The 18777-nt window shown below is 40.4% G+C and overlaps 1 protein-coding gene across 1 annotated transcript; it reads left to right on the top strand.

Moving 5' to 3' along the window:
- Positions 1-9714: 9714 nt before the first annotated feature.
- Positions 9715-18725, top strand: LOC310873580 (high choriolytic enzyme 1-like; the record flags this gene model as incomplete). Its single annotated transcript, XM_083786075.1, has 6 exons — positions 9715-9838; positions 10628-10745; positions 12346-12524; positions 14619-14700; positions 15547-15659; positions 18679-18725. The coding sequence occupies exons 1-6, from the start codon at positions 9727-9729 to the stop codon at positions 18723-18725; spliced, it is 651 nt and encodes a 216-aa protein (XP_083642201.1). The 5' UTR covers positions 9715-9726.
- Between the last annotated feature and the right edge of the window lie 52 nt (positions 18726-18777).

The following is an 18777-nucleotide window of genomic DNA, read 5'->3' as shown; positions in this document are numbered from 1 at the left end:
ATTGTAGGCTCTACAGCGCCGAACCGACTTTTATTCGGCTCTAAAATAGGAGTATGAATCGGCCCTAAGTGGGGATACTAAAACAGCGATATTCAGTTACACTTCATACCAATTATACTGTGCGGGTGTAGGTATGTTAAGTGATAACCACTTTCAACATGGCATTATAGGCAAAAGCTTTCGAAATCTTTCAAACTTTCCAAACGTCTACAAGCTTGTAGGTCAACTATCTTCGCTATTTGTTGCACAACAAAGTATATAATAGTTCTTAAGTGGAATTCTGGACTAGACCTGTCTGGCTGGAAACATTGTGTTTCCAAGGACTGCACTTCTGACCTTTCAGCTACAGGACTGCGTCACTGTCATTACCAGGTGATTGAGAGATTATTTATTCTTTACTTACTCTGTATAAACATACTATTTTAACTATAGTGATGCACCGAATATCCGCCCGCAGAAAATGTTCGGCAGAAAATGGCATGGCCTATTTGGTTTCGGCCCTAATAGGCAGAAAATCACCGAATAGTGTATGCAATTAATGCATTCAAAAGGGCTGAATAAATGTTTCATGGACCCATAATAGTGATTATTATTTAAGTTAAGTTTTGCCATAACCATTTATTTTGCCATAAATCAGGTAGCTTTAAGGTACGGCCATGACAGCAATGGTAGGAAAAAATATGTATAATATATAATATAATATAATATATAATATATTATATAATTTTATATTTTTGGTATTCGGTTTTCGGCCAACTGTTTCCTATATTCGGTATTCGGTTTCGGCCAAGAATTTCCCTTTCGGTGCATCCCTAAAATGTATGAAGTACATCTCAGTGACAACAGTCACAACAATGTACTTGTTACTGTTTTTTTTTCAGACCTCCAGTTCACAGAATGGGGGGGCTTTTTATTATTTCCAGTTTTCCACACAACTCCATAGAAAAATGTTGAAAATGAGTGGTATTCCCCTTTTAGCAATACAACTTTTACAACATGAGAAAACAAATAAAAACTACTTTACTCGCTCTATGGAGCAGAGTGTAGAGTAGGAGTGCCGCAGCCAATTCAGTACTAAAAACGCGCCCAGTGAGAAACGTTCCGCGCTGAAAAAAAAGGTGCGATTAAATGCGTTAATTTTTTAACGCGTTAATTTTTCTGTAGTTAATCTCAATTAACGTGTTAAAGTCCCGGCCCTACTTTTTAGACACCATTTATTTCATTCAGCTTAGCAGAGACATTTTCTGTGGAACTAAAAATAAATATTTATAAATATATACATATACACATTGTCATTTACTGTTTTAATTTATTTTTAGTAATTATTTTGGAAAAGAACCACCTGCTGCCCTGCAGCTCCAGCTGCAGCTCCTCCTCACAAAATCAAAAAGAATTGAAGGTGTTAATGTTTCCACATGTAATAGCATCAACAGGTAAATCAATATAATGTTTCCACATGTAATAGCATCAACAGTACAGGTAAATCAATATAATTAATTAGTTAATCAATAACTGTAATCCTGCATGGGCGCTAGTCTACCTCTGCTAAACTGGGGAGAGCCCGTGATTGATTGATTGATTGATTGATTGATTGGTTGATTGATTGACTGATTGACAGACAGTATGCAGAATGGGTACATTTCAAACGAAAACAAAACACTTTTAATGTGGACGACACCATGATACAGCATTACACTTGTTAACAAAAGGGTCCACCATTTTCAATGCATCAGAACATTTAGAGACGTATAAATATACAAAACAAAGGGGAAGATCATATACAGGAGGAAAGGGGGTGAAGGGTTAGGGGGTGAAGGGTGAAGATTATACAGGGGCCAGTTTCGAATTGCAGCCGTCCGTAGGTGCCCTTTGAGAGCCATTTTGAAGGAGTCAAGGGATGTCTTAATGGCTGTTGGTAGGGCGTTCCACATTTTGGTGGCATAGGAGCGAGATTAACTTAGTCCCTTTTTCTGCCGAATCTGGGTTGCACAGGGGTGTTGAACTCCCTCTGGTGTTGTGGGTGTGGAGTCTGTGGACTTTGGGGACCAGTCCATTGCACACGCTGCACTCTGTTGTCAACCCTAGTGACTATAGCCGAATATAGCCCAAAAAGTATTTTTTGTGCAAAACTAATGCTTGGAATGGGTTCAGAATCATGAAACTTAAAGATGGCATAGCCCAACTTTCAGCAGCTGTCAACCCCCCCCCCCCCCCCCCCCCCCCACACACACACACACACACACACACACACACACACACACACACACACACACACAAATGGCTGTTCAAGGACACTTCAACACTAAATCTGTGTTACACTGAATCTGTGTTACAAATAAAAACAGCAATTCCAACTCCATTTGCAGGCAAAGGCCATGCTTGCAACATTTGTTTCTTTTCTTGTTTTTGCGTGGGGTTGATAATAACGGTGTGGTATGGATGGAGGTCTGTTTTATTCTGTGTTATGAAGACATGTCTGCTGTACTTTATACCTCATACTAAGCATTTTAAGTATGAGGTATAAAGTACGACAGCCTTGTGTTAAGCCATAAAACAGAAAGATTGGTATTGGGTAAGACTGACGTTATGTATCTTTCAGGACCTTTCACTGCTTCGTCTCAACCATTAATAATAATAATAATAATGAATTTTATTTATAACGCACTTTACATTTGAAACAAATCTCAAAGTGCTACAGGCAGAAAAATGTAAAATACAAATATAAATAAGAATAAAACGGTTAAAAACAGCACACAGGGCAGCTTAAAAGTCCGACTGGGCAAATGCCTTACTAAAGAGGAAGGTCTTTAGTCCCTTTTTAAAAGCGTCCACGGACTGTGGTGCTCTCAGGTGGTCGGGGAGGGCGTTCCACAGCCGAGGGGCAGCTGAGCAGAAGGCCCGGTCCCCCATGGTGTGGAGTTTGGTTCTAGTGCATTTTAGTGTGTTTGATGTACCGGAGCGGAGGGAGCGGGTGGAGGCTGGGGGTTCAAGGAGTTCCTTTAAGTAGGTGGATGCATACTCAATGGCTCTGGTCTCAGACCCCGCGGTGGATATTTTGACATTCCGTTTTTTTTCTTTTTTGGAATGTTGCCACTACTGTTGGAGCAGCCATAAACCAAACAGGTTCATCTCGATGTTCTGGGCATCTTTGTAATGTTAGTGTTAGTAAAAAGCAGGTAAAAGAGTAACGTTTGAGGCAGACTAACATCAGTCACTCTATCGTTCACTGTAGTAGAAGAGGTGCACCTGGTGAGGGTTTAAACCCCGCACCTACAGGAAATACGTAAGCTGCGACCATGAGACCCGTTTCTGAATTAGTCTATAAGTTTTCTTCCTGGAAAGAAATAAATGTCTTCTTCCTCCTCCTGCTGTTGATTGACAGGTTGGGTCATTAGGTCCACACCCTGTGGATTGAGAAGAGCCTCCCCCCACTGGTAGTAAGGTATATAACACCACACACACACACACACACACCAGTCACCTCACCTCACACAGCACCTGCCTGAAGGTAAGATGTACTCTCCTCTCCTCCCAGTCTTACTTTTGACAGCACATTTTAAATGTAGTTTTAGTCATATATAGTCTTTTGACTAAAAGTTTGTGATATTTAGTCTACACTTGATTTGATTGACAAAATTGTATTTCGGCGAGCCTTGGGGGCGTCGTAATGGCTGCTTTTGCACTTGGTTGAATGCTGAAAATAGCAATTTTTTTAAATGCTATTTTCAGAGCACAACACCTGAGTGCAGCCAAACCTAAAATGACTTGTCTTTTAATTCTACTGGATCTCTTATCCACTAGTCCCTCCCTATAACATGTTAGTTTTTATTTGTTGACTCAATTGTCAGTATATTTAGTCACCATAGCTTAGTTATCTTTTGTTTTTGTCAGTGAAAAAAATAAATAATCAATGAACATTTTTCATCATAGTTTTAGTCGACAAAACACTGTAACACCGTTAGGACAAGTGCTACACAAAGTATGATCTATTATTATCTCTAATATCCCTATCTAAATTACATAATCATTAATATCTTTACCTATATTCAGGTATATCATCATTAATATCTTTAACTATATTCAGGTATATAATCAATTAATCATTAATATCTTTAACTATATTCAGGTGTATAAATCATCATGACTTCACTTCACGTCTTCATTCTTCTCTCTCTGACTGGGACCATATATGGGCTTCCTCAGGTATGAACACGCACACACACTTGCCACATGCGTACCTCTGAAAACAAAACCTTTTTCGCTGAAAATGTGTATTTTTTGCGAATATTTCCCCAATAGGGATAGGGAAATGGGGTTCAATAGTTAATGTAATAATAATAATAATAATAAATGTGTGTGTGTGTGTGTGTGTGTGTGTGTGTGTGTGTGTGTGTGTGTGTGTGTGTGTGTGTGTGTGTGTGTGTGTGTGTGTGTGTGTGTGTGTGCGCGTGTGTGTGTGCGTGCATGCGTGTGTGTGTGCGTGTGTGTTTTTCAGAATCCAGCTGCTAGAGATATCAGAGATGTCGCTGCCGGTGAGTCTAAACATCATAGCTTTATATCATGTTATTAACTTAGGATATAGAAACTTTATAATAAGTCATAAATCATGTTATTACATTTATAACGTATAATAGAAACGTTATAATATGAAATTGATAATTGACGGTGAGGTTTGTCATGAGTCGCTTTACTGTACTCAGTTATTGTACTCCATTAGAGTTACTTAGCTCTGCTCCCTGTTCTGATGGTCAATGTTTGCCTCTAATGTGGACAGGTGTGAGGGCCCGTCATCGTTGCTTTAACGAGGGCCTGAGCACTGCACCAGTTCAAAGCCCTGTTCAAATTGTAAAGAATATTCTGTAACACTTTATATTGAGGTCGCCTTTATAATGCTTTATTAGCTCATTTATAATGCATGCTTTATAATGTGCTTATAAGGCATTATAACGCTTGTTATAAATGTTTGTAATCATGTATAACAACTTATAACCACGTTTATAACATAGTACAAGTGCTGGTCATAATGCATTATTATGCTCAGTGGAATTATAACTATTATAACTTAGGTGGTTATAAAGGCACAGAGAAGTGCTGTAATGTCATATTGCATTATAACCAATTTTGTTTAATAAATGGAATCATAAACGTCAATATTATGCTATAGCATATTATGCAAAGTTGTGTCACTTTACTTAAAGTTCACAAAGTCATGCTATAGGGTATTATAAAATGATACAACTGCTAATAACCATTAAAGAATGTTGCCACTTTACTTAAAGGTCTCAAAGTACTGCTATAGCATATTATTGATGCTTATAAGTTATAAGACATTATTCAATTTAATACACATTGGTTACAATGCATTATGACACAGACATTACAGCACTTATCTATATGCCTTTATAACCACCTAAGTTATGATAGTTACAATGTGCTGTTCACGGAGCATAATAATGCATTATGACCAGCACTTATAATATGTTATAAGCACGGTGGTTATAAGTTGTTATACATTATTACAAACATTTATAACGAGTGTTATAATGTCTTATAAACACATTATAATGCATTATAAATGTGCTATAATGCATTATAAAGACGACACTTAATATAAAGTGTTACCAACATTGCACAACTTTACACACAGAAGTGGCGAAAGATCACACATTTCAATGGTCTCAAACGGGGCATGATACTGCACGATAAGCATATAGTGTTAGTTCATGCAGGATACGGGAGTATTGCACGCCTCAGCTGTTAGTCATCTGATTGCAGCTTCCTGGTCTTTACTCTGCTGGTCATTACGTGGTCATTACAAGCTCATAGCACGGCACTCGTGTCGTGCTATGAGCTTGTATAGGTCTGCTATTTGTGAAAAATTGTAAAAATGCGGCACAAATCTTTGAATATATATTATTTCAGAGCGAAGGTTTTTAACTCAAATCTTTGCCTCTGAGAGGTCCCTGAGACAACATATCTTCAGATGGGGGTCGAGCGCTGAATTCCGTTTAAAGACAGATATTTCTTTCCCCCATAAAACGTGATAATCAGCTACCGGTATTTTTATTCTAGGAGGAAGGGTTTTTTCAAAATTATTTTTGAAATATTTTCTTTAAGAATCAAAATGTGTACAGAAAATGTTAAAATTATGTTTTATTGTGGCCACACCCACCGGTCCATTAAGTATACCTGGTGTTCACCTTAGCACCACACACCTGAACTGAAGCCGAGCATCCCACAGCTGTTAGTGTGTGACAAGGGGATGATATTAGTGTGTCACTAAAAACCTTTTTAGGCCTTTTGACCCAAAGGCTTTCAGCTTTCAGGAAGAAACAAAACAAATGCTCAGTTAAGACATAATATTTGAATATTGTATCACACCCAGGGGTCTATTAGATTATAGAGTAATGTTAACTCCATAGACAAATAGCCTACACATTGAGGAAAAAGTACAAAATTATGGCCCTCCATCTTTAAATAGGGCTTTGCATTCAATAGATCTCTGCTTGTCTTGCTGCCTGCTTCACATTCACTGCTGCTTAGCTCTCATATGATGTGGCTTAAAGGAGAATTCCATGCTAGAATGCTTTCTTATCTTTCTTACCTTTATTTGTAGTTGTTACTTCGCCACCAAAGAGGTCCAGGTGTTTTTTTGTGCAATAACTCCTTATTGGCTATTTCCCCTACCATAAGCCCTAAACGAATTGCATTGCATTGAATGGGAATTGAATGGGGCTATGGGGTGTTATGCTAATTCGCTTATTTCCATCGAAAGAAGTAGTAAAGTGTGCCGCTTGGGATATTATTTACATTATGAAGAGAGGATATATACAAAGAAATTATAATTTTAAGCGATGGAAATAAGCGAATTAGCACAACACCCCATAGCCCCATTCAATTCCCATTCCATTCAATGCAATTCATTGGGGGCTTATGGTAGGGGAAATAGCCAATAAGGAGCTTTTGCACAAAATAACACCTGGACCTCTTTGGTGGTGATGTAACAACTAGAAATTTAGGTAAGAAAGCCTTTTAGATGGAATTCTCCTTTAAAGGACCACTTCACCACGTTTCAACGTATGTTCATATTATTGGTCCTCACTAATGTTCATGATAAAATACTACATTAACATTTATTTCCTACTCTCATAGGAGGGCTGTGGGCAGTTCAGAAACCCGTCCACCAGTGACATTTTACACTGATCTTTTTCTAAACAAGATCTTTTTTAAAACAACATTTAAATTTTTATTATCGTGAGAACAATGGTTTCCATTGTCACATTGCAACTTTTCAGGAATAGAAAGCCTGCAGTTTCTATTAGCTTGGATTCCCTGTCGATGATGTCACTGTGAAGACCAATTATGAAGTAAGGTTGAAAAGTGGTGAAGCGGTCATTTAACGTTCCCTGATTTAGACAACAATCAGGGAACCTCTCCGAGAGAGGAGCCTATAGAGCAGGGGTTCTCAACCCGTGGGTCGCGACCCCTCGGGTAGTCGCCAAATTATTTTGTGGTCCCCAAATTTTTTTTTTTTTTTTTTGTGGAAATGAATGGCTGGAAAATGGAAATTGAGAGTTTACATAGTGCGTGGTGCATGCATAAACTTTCCGTAATGATTATTATCTGGTTCCAGTATTCATTTATGATATATTTTCTCTATTATCAAGGTTTATTTTACAGTCAGTTTCTATTGGTGGTGAGGAGGGGGGGCGGGGCTGGGGTCGCGAGACATGGACAAAGCATTTCTGGGGGTCCCCAGACAAAAACGTTGACAACCCCTGCTATAGAGCGCCGCAGTCCCGCCCCCATTCATGACGACGTGATACCCAGAAGTGAATTCCCCGTTAATTTTCTCCATAGGCTTTTCAAATAGTATTCCCACACCTCGTCTGATTGGCCCATATCTCATAGTTACTATGTTTTGCTATAACTTTTCAATGGTTTGTCGTATACAGACTTGTGAGTCGCTTCACTTGATTCGCTTGAGAGTCATTGTCCCTCATCCAACTCCAAGTTACCTATCCCTATTCTTATTGTTCGATATATCATAGTTTAATTTTTTTGCCATAACTTTTAATGCATTTATTGAGTCATGAGTCACCTCACTGGACTCGGTTGAAGATCCTTATCCTTCATTAGAGTTACTTAGCTTAATTTGCTTCTGGTTATCATTGGTCTATTTTTGCCCCTTACGTGGACAGAGGTGCGAGGCTGCTTGTAGCTTTAATTATATAGAATTTCGGCTCATCCTAGTTACGTTGCAGCGCAATGGAAGGAAATTGCGGTCTCCACTTCATGTTTCAGCTGTGTTTTTAAACCCAGTATTGTGCCCTTCACATGTAGCAACGGATGGGTATTATTATTATTTGTTGTTTTTTGGGTCGAACCCCCCAATACCCCTGGAATGCATAGAAAACTGCATTTTGGCACAGTATAGCTATAACACAATACAAACACAACAGGTCTTACAAATCATTAGTCCAAATATCTCTTGCAATGTGCAATGTCTTCTTCTGAAGACATCAGATGTCTGATAACTATTTTACCATCAAAGCAAATTAAATTAAATTAAAATAAGCACACATTAAACAGCTTTTTACTGTTTAACTGTACAATAAATTACAGTTTTTGGAAACCAAAAGATGTTGAGAATGGAGCAGAACATACTCTATATATATTTTTTGGGGGACCTTGACTGATTTATAGTAGACCTACAATGTTTTGGATTTCTATCAGTGCAGGGCAGGCTTGTCGATGGTTAATGAGTATTGTAACATTCTCCTTGGCTTTGACTGCTTCAGTTCAGACAGAACATGGGACATATGCATCTACAGTAGACTACTGACTTACTAAGCTATATAGTCTGCTATGCAGAACGTGGTGGTGGGAGGAGGTGGGGGGGACAGATCTTTGCCTTTTTTTCGTTGCTCATTATGCAGGTCACACAATGGATGGACCACTGACTGATATACTGTATATGTATCCAGGCAGGTCGGTCATTCGTATTATCATTGACGCTGCGCACACGCGTTTACTTTGTTTTGTAAGCGATCGCGGTGCTAAACCAGGGTTGTTTTTTAATGTCAAGCCGTCCACTCCATGTGCGAGCTACGGCAGTCACAGTGACACACAGACACACATTCAGACAGACAGATTGAATTATAGTATGATATATATCTTCTATGTGTTTATATCATTATAACTGTCTTCTGTGTTTATATCATGACAATTATAACTCTTTGTATGAATCCAGGTGACATCCCTGAAGTGGGTGATATCATTGAGGCAGCAAACACCAACCTGGGTGAGTGAGTCAACATTTGCGTTAAGTGTCAAAGTGTTCTTGAGCAAGGCTCTGAACCCCCATTCTCTCCCGATGTGCAGGTTGGTGCCTTGCATGGTTTCCTCCGCCATTGGTGTGTGAACGACCGAATGATGATAAAAGTGCTATATAAATAATACTATTTATGGCTGCTTAAAGGAGACAACACATGGCTGCTTAATATGTGTTGTGTGTCGTGTGTATATCACTGTCTATATCATGTTGTGTGTGTGTGTGTGTGTGTGTGTGTGTGTGTGTGTGTGTGTGTGTGTGTGTGTGTGTGTGTGTGTGTGTGTGTGTGTGTGTGCGTGCGTGCGTGCGTGCGTGCGTGCGTGCGTGTGTGTGCGTGAATGTGTGTAGGTCGTAACAGAGGTGACCCTCATATCATGTTTGGTGACATCGCCATGTCAAACAGCAGGAACGCAATTCCGTGCACATCGAGCGTTTCGAGGGGATGTCTGTGGCCAACGAGAAACGGCAAAGTGATCATCCCTGTGTACATCTCTAGTAGATACAGTACGTTCTGATTGATTGATTGATTGATTGATTGATTGACAATATTATTAAAATGATCAAAGCATGGCTAATAAGCCTTATGCCTTCAGTTAACTAATTTACTGGCAGATATATTTCCTGCTGCATTTATGCCTTGCAAAGTTTTTTCAGTGCATACTGTTGCAGTGCATATATTTTGAAGACAAGACCTTCCCGGGCCGTGAACAATCTTATTTTAATTATCCCGAAACATATATTTTGTAACTGCGATCAGCGACACTTTAGTTATTAGCCGTGAATAAAGGTTGAAGAAGTAGGTCGGGGTGGCTAATTGTCGGTATCAGCCGGTAACATGCGGGAGGCTATGCCCCCCCGCGTAGACTGAGCTACCCGGACAAAAAAGAATAAAGGTTGTTTTGATCAAAAAAGCAATCTGGGAAAAGAACCAGAGATACATGGATAAAAAAAAAAGATTTCCTGTTTATTGATCGCCTAGCAACCGAGAGCTATTCCAAAGGAGCTACTGGCCAATCACAGTGCATCCTTGCATGAGCGGTATAGGCTTTGGGATGATGCAGGTGCTGCATATGTCCCTTCAAATAAAAGATTAAATGCACACTGGACCACAATGTAAACGTGATTAGTGTGAATGGCCCCGCATCTGCAGCCACAGGGGTCAATAGTGTAAACAGCAGGGTCAAAGGTCCTATACAGCAAACTGACAGACACAGATATGAACAGACGGACACACATAGTCATGTAAAGGAGCGGTGAGCACCGCTCAAAAACTATAATTGTCTCCCTTTGCAGGCCGTAGGGAGACTATCACCATCATCAGAGGGCTGGTCACCTTCCATCGATCCACATGCATCCGTTTTGTGTGGAGGAGGAGACATAGAGACTTTATATACTTCTTCGCTGGGAATGGGTTAGTACACACACACACACACACACACACACACACACACACACACACACACACACACACACACACACACACACACACACACACGCACGTGTGGGTGGGGGTGTATGGGGTGAGGGGGAATTAAAAAACTTCAGTGCACTGTGCCTACACATGTTGCGACCGCAAGTCGCAACATGTGTAGGCACAATGCAAGGAATAAATGCATTCGCCATGTATCCGAAGGGAGTCTGATCCACTCATTTTTAAATTTCTCCAGTTTAATCCTGAGTTTAGGTTTTGTTGTGTTCAAGATCTGATTTTAGGCATGTTTAAGCCTGGGGGCTATGTTGTGGGTATGGTGCGTTTGTTTGGGTTGGGTTGTAAACTCTAAACCAGTGGTTCTCAAACATTTTCATATCAAGGACCCCCAAATTGACATGCATTCTGCAGACCCCCATATGAAAATATTTTCTGCTAGGGAAATGTTTTGAAGATTTATCAAAATGTTTCGAAAATCTAGCCAATCTTATAAGCTCAAAATGGGCAGTAATGGGACACGTTTGTGAGCTTGTAGATTGGCTATTTTCAAAGTGGGATTAAAGTGGCAAAATGTTCCATATTTTGCTGTGGACTGCCTCCTCAAGGACCCCTTGAGGTCCTCAGACCAAACTTTGAGCATCATGCAGAGGGCGCTGTTTTTCCTTTATGTTTTCAAATTGCACTTAAAGGGGCATTCCACTCATTTTCAACATTTTACTGTTGTGTGGAAATAATAAAAAACGTCATTCTGTGTTTCCTAGAACCGGAGGTCTGAACAAAATCATTAACATGGTGAGTCAGATCTTGATGATGTCATCAAGATGTGATTCACCATGTAAATTATTTTTTTCAGACCTACAGACATTTAGTTAATTATAATGTGAGATTAACAGTCCCGACACGCATTTATCCTATCCAAAACACAAACCGAAAACGGTTGCAGGTTAGTTTGAACCTGTCATCACGGGTACGTTTTGACCTGCCACGGGTTAGTTTTAACCTGCTACACGTGTCAGGAGTCACGGTTGAGTTTAACTGGCCACGTGTTAGCTGTTACCTGCCACGCATGTCAGGAGCGACGGTGTTGTCGGACTAATGCTGAGTAATGCTGAGTGTTAGTCTAACCAGCGTATGCACCGTAAGTTCCGTACTGGTCTGTGTCAGTTCTCCATCAGATACAGGGGGGCCCAGCTATGGAACACCTATACAGCAATCTCATCAAATTCTACTTCATTAAAAAAAATCAAACATAAGTTTAGGACCCACTTAATTGACCAGATCACCTAATTATAATTCTTTGTATCATCTATTCTTTTCTCTAATCATGTAAATAACCAATGTTGTGTTTTTGTTTTGTTGTTTTGTTTATGTTTTATATACTGCATTCATGTTTTCTGGATATTCTATATCTCATGTACAATGTTTCATTTTAATTTATATAGGTAGAGGCCTCGTATAAGCCCCTTGGGCTTTTTTGCCTCAGCCTAGCACCTTACCCTTTTCATATTTATGTTCACTATGTTGTTTTTATACTGTGCTGAATAAATAAATACAAAGAATACAAATACACCCCACTGTATAGGTGCTGGTCATACGTGGGCCGCCAGGGAGGCCATCAGCTGATCTCTCTACAGAGAAGGGGCTGCCTCTACCGTGGTACCATCCAGCATGAGGTTCTCCACGCTCTGGGCTTCACACACGAACAGAACCGATCCGACAGAGACGACCACGTCACCATTGTCTACAACAACATCCAACCAGGTAACCAGAGATCAATACCATTATTACCTCTATACTAGCCTGGTATCGATACCATTTTAAATACCTTTATAGACTGGTATCAATACCATTTAACTACCTCTATACTAGCCTGGTATCATCAATACCATTTGACTACCTCTATGTTAGCCTGGGATCAATGGTGCTAACACACACCAAAATCCTTTTTTAGCGGTGCTGGCCCATGGGAGAGAACTTGGAGAGGGAATCTTGAAACAAGTGGCCACACATGCCAATAGCCAGAGTGCCATATATTTTATTTAGGACAGCAGGTAGACAGAATCCAACGTTTCGGTGGTTAAGCCTTCATCAGGGAATACAGAGCACAAAATGGTTCACGCTTAAATATGGTGCCAGAGAGTCATGCAACCAATCAGAAGGGGTTAGGGAAACACAGGTTAAATAAGACCAGTCCCTGTCTTAGAGTATATATGAATAGAGACGGCACCCGGAGGAAACCCTGTCAGAGAGACCATTAAATACATCTGATAAATCCAGCAGATATACAGTTATGAAACGAAGAGCCATGCAACAGTAAAATATATACTACACAATTAAATACATTCAATATAATCAGATATATAGAAAAACAATATTCAAAGATATATGTGGGTTAAATACATGTCCTGAATGTAGACTTAAATGCCCCTAGTTAAAATTGATTGAGCCAGAATATGACATACCCCGCGACAACGAGGTATGTCATATTCTTACACCGAATAGTACTATTATATTACAAAATGTATTATATTGAATGTATTTAATTTTGTAGTATATTTTACTGTTGTATGGCTCTTCATTTCATAACTGTATATCTGCTGGATTTCTCAGATGTATTTAATGGTCTCTCTGACAAGGAATTGATATTCCAGAGCCTCTTATAGTAATTTTTGAGGTAACTCCTCCTGTACTTGAACTTGAGACATCACATGACCTTGATCCCTACTTCTCATAGCACAGGGACTGGTCTTATTTACAGTAACCTGTGTTTCCCTAACCCCTTCTGATTGGTTGCATGACTCTCTGGCACCATATTTAAGTGTGAACCATTTTGTGCTCTGTATTCCCTGCTGAAGGCTTAACCGCCGAAACGTTGGATTCTGTCTACCTGCTGTCCTAAATGAAATATATGGCACTCTGGCTATTGGCGAAATATATGGCACTCTGGCTATTGGCGTGTCAAGATTCCCTCTTCAAGCCTGGGATCAATACCATTTAACTACCTCTATACTAGAGGTCTTTGGATAAGCCCGTGATCCAAACATGACTCCCAGGTATGTTCGGAGCGGCTCCCGTATGTCTCGGACCTCGGATAATGACTAAAACCCGACTGGACGCGGCGATTGGCCGCCACAGCTGTCAATCACCCCCGCTGCCCCCCTTTCTTTCTCCTCCGGCCAGTGGGAGGTGAGCCTTGCGTCACTTGACTTCAGTAAGGAAGGAAGTACTATAGTAGGCGCACACTACGTACTATTTTCTTTCTCACTCTCTCTCTCTCTCTCTCTCTCTCTCTCTCTCTCTGTGGACCTGCTCTGTGTGGGAAACAAGTGTCTTGTTCAGTTTCTGATGCTGAGGTTGATATCATGGGGACAGTCTGAACATTTTCTTGCTGACTTTAGGTCTAACAATTTGGTACTTGCAAGCATTAGTAATACCAGCAGGTTGCAATATAATAGTCTTAATTTAATTTAAGGTGAAACAGTGTTTTTCCATTAAGCGGGAAGAGTAGGATGACTATGTCCTCCCGGTGGAGGCTCCATTTACGTGAGACGTCAGACTAAAACAAGAAAGAAACGTAGTAGAGACAATAATAATAAAACAACGAATGAATGGATGAATAAAATGAATAAATTAATACATTAATTAATTAATTAATTAAGACATTTTGTCCATAGGGATGCTGTGGATACAAACAATCTAGTATATACTTTGTATGAATATGTCATCGTCTGATTGTTCGTTTATAATGAGATGGCTCTGTCTTCTGATTGATTCTGGTGGTAAGTGCTCTGTGTTCTGATTGGTTCTGGTGGTAGGTGCTCTGTGTTCTGATTGGTCGGCTCTGCTTCTCTACAGGAACGGAGCACAACTTCCGTAAGGTGGATACCAACAACTTGGAAACACCCTACGACTACAACTCTGTTATGCACTACGGCAGGTGAGTGTGTGTGTGTGTGTGTGTGTGTGTGTGTGTGTGTGTGTGTGTGTGTGTGTGTGTGTGTGTGGGTGTGTGTGTGTGTGTGTGTGTGTGTGTGTGTGTGTGTGTGTGTGTGTGTGTGTGTGTGTGTGTGTGTGTGTGTGTGTGTGTGTGTGTGTGCATGCGTGCATGCGTGCATGCATTTGTGTGTGTGTGTGCAAACGCTCGCTCTGAATCAATATTGGCTAGCAACTCGACATCTGACCTCAAACCTCAAACCCTTAGATCTCCATATATGGATATATGTCAGAACCTGTTCATTCCATATGTTGATCGTTCCCCATCCATCCTTCCTCTTCAATGTCTCCCTTTTGACTGATACCTGTCCATTCAAACTCTAGACGGGCCTGCCCCAAAGATATGAGTGCAGCTGCGCCTGGCAGCCGGCGAAAACTAGAGTTCTCAACAGGCCCGGAAATTTAGGCCCGGCCCTCAAGAGAATGTCCCTGCTACCACTCTTAGATCTCCATATATGGAGCTGACCTGTGCTGACATTCCATATGTTGATCTGACCTCATCAAACCCTGTACACTCGAGACACGCTCCACATATAGCCAGTACAGAATTAATTCCACCCCCATGCCAAAGCGCCAGCGTCTGCTGTCACCCAGGCGGATGCGTGCACGCGACCAGGGCGAGGTCACTTCTCGCCCTCAGGCGTTTTACTGGTAATACAAGTGTGTGTGTGTGTGTGTGTGTGTGTGTGTGTGTGTGTGTGTGTGTGTGTGTGTGTGTGTGCGTGTGTGCGTGTGTGTGTGTGTGCGTGCATGTATATGCGTGGGTGTGTGTCAGATATGCTTTTTCCAGAGAGAGGGGAGTGCTCGCTACCATTGTTCCTAGGCCAGACCCCAGCGTCACAATAGGGGGCGCCAGAGAAATGAGCAGCAACGACATCAACCGTGTCAACAGGCTCTACTGCAGTGAGTCACATGGCCACCAGGGGGTGCCAAGAGAAAAGCAGAGGACAATGTCAAAAAATCTAAATAAAAAACTACTACTACTACTAATAATAATAATAATAATAATCAGTCTTTTGAATAACACACCATTTCCTTTCAGTTCTACTTTAGTCATCTGGATCTTTTTCTTAGAAAGCCCAAACCACACCAATGGGTCGAGAAGCAACAACATGATTTGAAACATGAAACTCAGAGATTTACATTACGTTACATAATGAAAATGGAAACAGATATTCGTTGCAGCTTGGCACACCTCGGTGCTTGTGTGCAATGTCCAGTTAAAGCACAATTTTGTCGCAATGAGTTGCATGGCAAATCATTGGTGTGGTTCAGGCTTTAGTCTAGTCTTAGTTGACTAAATATCAAAATCTTACTTAGTCATTTAGTCTTAGTCTTAAGGCTCATACATAGTCTGGATTTTCGGTGGTGAGGTGACCACCGAACTACAACATGACGAGTACAACAACGAGCCGTGGTGAAGAGCAAACCACCTCCACCGAGGCTCCAGCCCTTCTCTCTGTTTTTACTCACCGCCGCTCAACGTTATTTCAGCTCCGGTGGTCAGCTCACCACCGAAAATCCAGACTATGTATGAGCCTTTAAGGCCCACGCATACTCACCTGATAGCCTACTCACCTTTTAGGTGATGTCAGTTAGTTAACAATAAAAATCAATAATAATAAGTGTGTAATATGTGTAAAGAAATGAGTGAATAACAATTTTTTTCAGTTTTCTTTTTGGATTCCCCATGTTCTGAAGATTCCAAAATATATAGTTTTGCTAATCTCCACAAATTTTGAACAAAAGTATATCTTTGTTTACAGGGTAGTCCTTCTTCCTGAACTGAACAACCTACCATGCTGTCCTATACTGAGCAACCTACCATCATGTCTACTGAATAACCTACTGATGGAAATATTTTGTTTACTTGTTTATGAATGATTTAGTGTTCCATCTACCGTTATATTCACCCTTAGCAGCCCATAGTCATATCATTAATTGTAAAGCTCTGAACCCTGCTCTCTTAACAGCGTTGTGCTTTCAAGGCTCCAGACCTCCCAAAACAAACTGGTCAGGCTCCTACTTGGCCTCACCCCCCGAACCCACCTCACCCCTGCCCACTTTGACAGGCTGGGATGGCTTAGGGTCGACGACAGAGTACAGCATCTTGCAATGGGTCTGGTCCACAAGATTCGATACACCACCAAGATACCCATGTACCTGTCTAAATACTTCCTTAATGTAAACGAAGTCCACACCCACAACACCAGAGGGAGTGCAACAAACCATGTACAACCCAGATTCGGCACAAACAAGGGACTAAATTCTTTTCGCTCCTATGCCACCAAAATGTGGAACGCCCTACCAACAGTCATTAAGACATGTGAATCCCTTGACTCCTTCAAAACCGCTCTCAAAGGGCACCTACGGATGGCTGCAATTCGAAACTGGCCTCTGTAAAATCTGAATCCCCCACCCCCCCACCCCCATTTCCCCTCACTGTATAATGTATCTTTTCCCTTTTTTGCTTCCTATAATGATGAATTCCTGTTCTGTTCTTTAGCTACATAGAAATGTCTATTTGTATGTCTCTAAATGTTTTGATGAATTGAACAATGTGGACCCTGTTGTAAACAAGTGTAATGCTTAATTGGGTCGTCCACTCACAGTTAACAGTCTTTGTATTGAGTTTGTGCTTAAAATGTACTGTAAATTCTACAAACTGTTAATAAATATTTCAATCAATCAATCAATGCTCTCGGCACAGTCGATTAGTTGACCCTGTTTTTAAACCTTGCCACTTATTCCTTCCCTCATAACAGACATTTTAGATACCACTTTGATTGAATAGTTTATTAGACAGAATGCCTTGTGTTTACCATCCTAGGTGCCCTTTCCCATATTTCTCTGTCTCTATTATGGTTCCCATCCACCATCTGTCCCGGTCTTTACCCACATAATTTAATTACAATGTTTGATAAGGTTGTGGGTCAGAATATTCCAATCCAATCCAACTTTACTTTTAAAGCACATTTATAAGCAACATAGTCGACCAAAAGTGCTGTAGGCTACAGTAGGCATAACAATACATAAAAACATGTCTACAACTCCCAAACGTCATCAGACTGGTTCTACAGGAAGGAAAGAATCATCATGAAGAAATCTCCCGGCCGGTAGAGGCCACTGCTCTCAACCATTATGGCATGGGGTATGGCTATGGGTATTCTGATAAGGCTGTATTATAAATAGATCAACCATCTTGTCATCATTAGGAGACATGTTCTATCTCTGCTTTCTGTAACTCCATTCTATCTCCTCAATATACGTATAAGCATTTGAAAACTCATACAACTGGCTGTCGTCTCAATTTCTTGCATTGTGACTCACTCAGTTGGGTTTTTCCTATAAGGTATTTTGTACTGTAGGCCATATACTTTATGTCCTATTTGTTTTGTTCATTTAGAATGGTATTAACTTGTTCACTTCAATGCAACATTGTTCTGTCACTTTAAACACGTTTTCTGCAGGGGAGAGTTTAACCTATGTTGAGTATTTTGTTGAAATGTAATTGGTTTGCTTAAGGGTCATGTCACTTTTACTGCATGGTGATTTACTGTGGAATGGGAGGAAGGCAGGACAAGAAGATAATGAATTTAATATTAATGCATTTATTTATATTGCACCTTTCCAAACAAAGTTTACATACGGGGGCAGCAAATAACAAATACAGGTTAAAACTGTATACATAGATCAACAGTTATCAGTAAAATCTTAAAATCTATTCTAAAGCTAACAGGTAACCAGTAGTGTAGGATGGGTGTAATGTGATCGTGTTTCTTTGTGTTTCTTTTGGGTTCGTAGTCTGGCTGCAGAGTTCTGAACCATTTGTAGGCGGGAAATAGATTTTTTTTTACAGAGGCCAGAGTATAACCAGTTACAGAAATCCAAATGTGATTAAATACCTTTTTAATGTCTCCAGGTGATGAAAAGGATTACGCTCTGACTGGAAAGAGAGGGGAGAAGTGAGTGAGAGAAGCATTAGAAATAATTCAGGCTGTATGGCTTAATGACCCTGGTG

This window comes from Protomyctophum parallelum, assembly GCF_964188405.1.
Source record: "Protomyctophum parallelum genome assembly, chromosome: 1".
NCBI classification, from domain to species: Eukaryota; Metazoa; Chordata; class Actinopteri; order Myctophiformes; family Myctophidae; genus Protomyctophum; species Protomyctophum parallelum.
The sequence above is the reverse complement of the archived record's forward strand: the minus strand, read 5'-3'. Positions and strand labels throughout refer to the sequence as shown.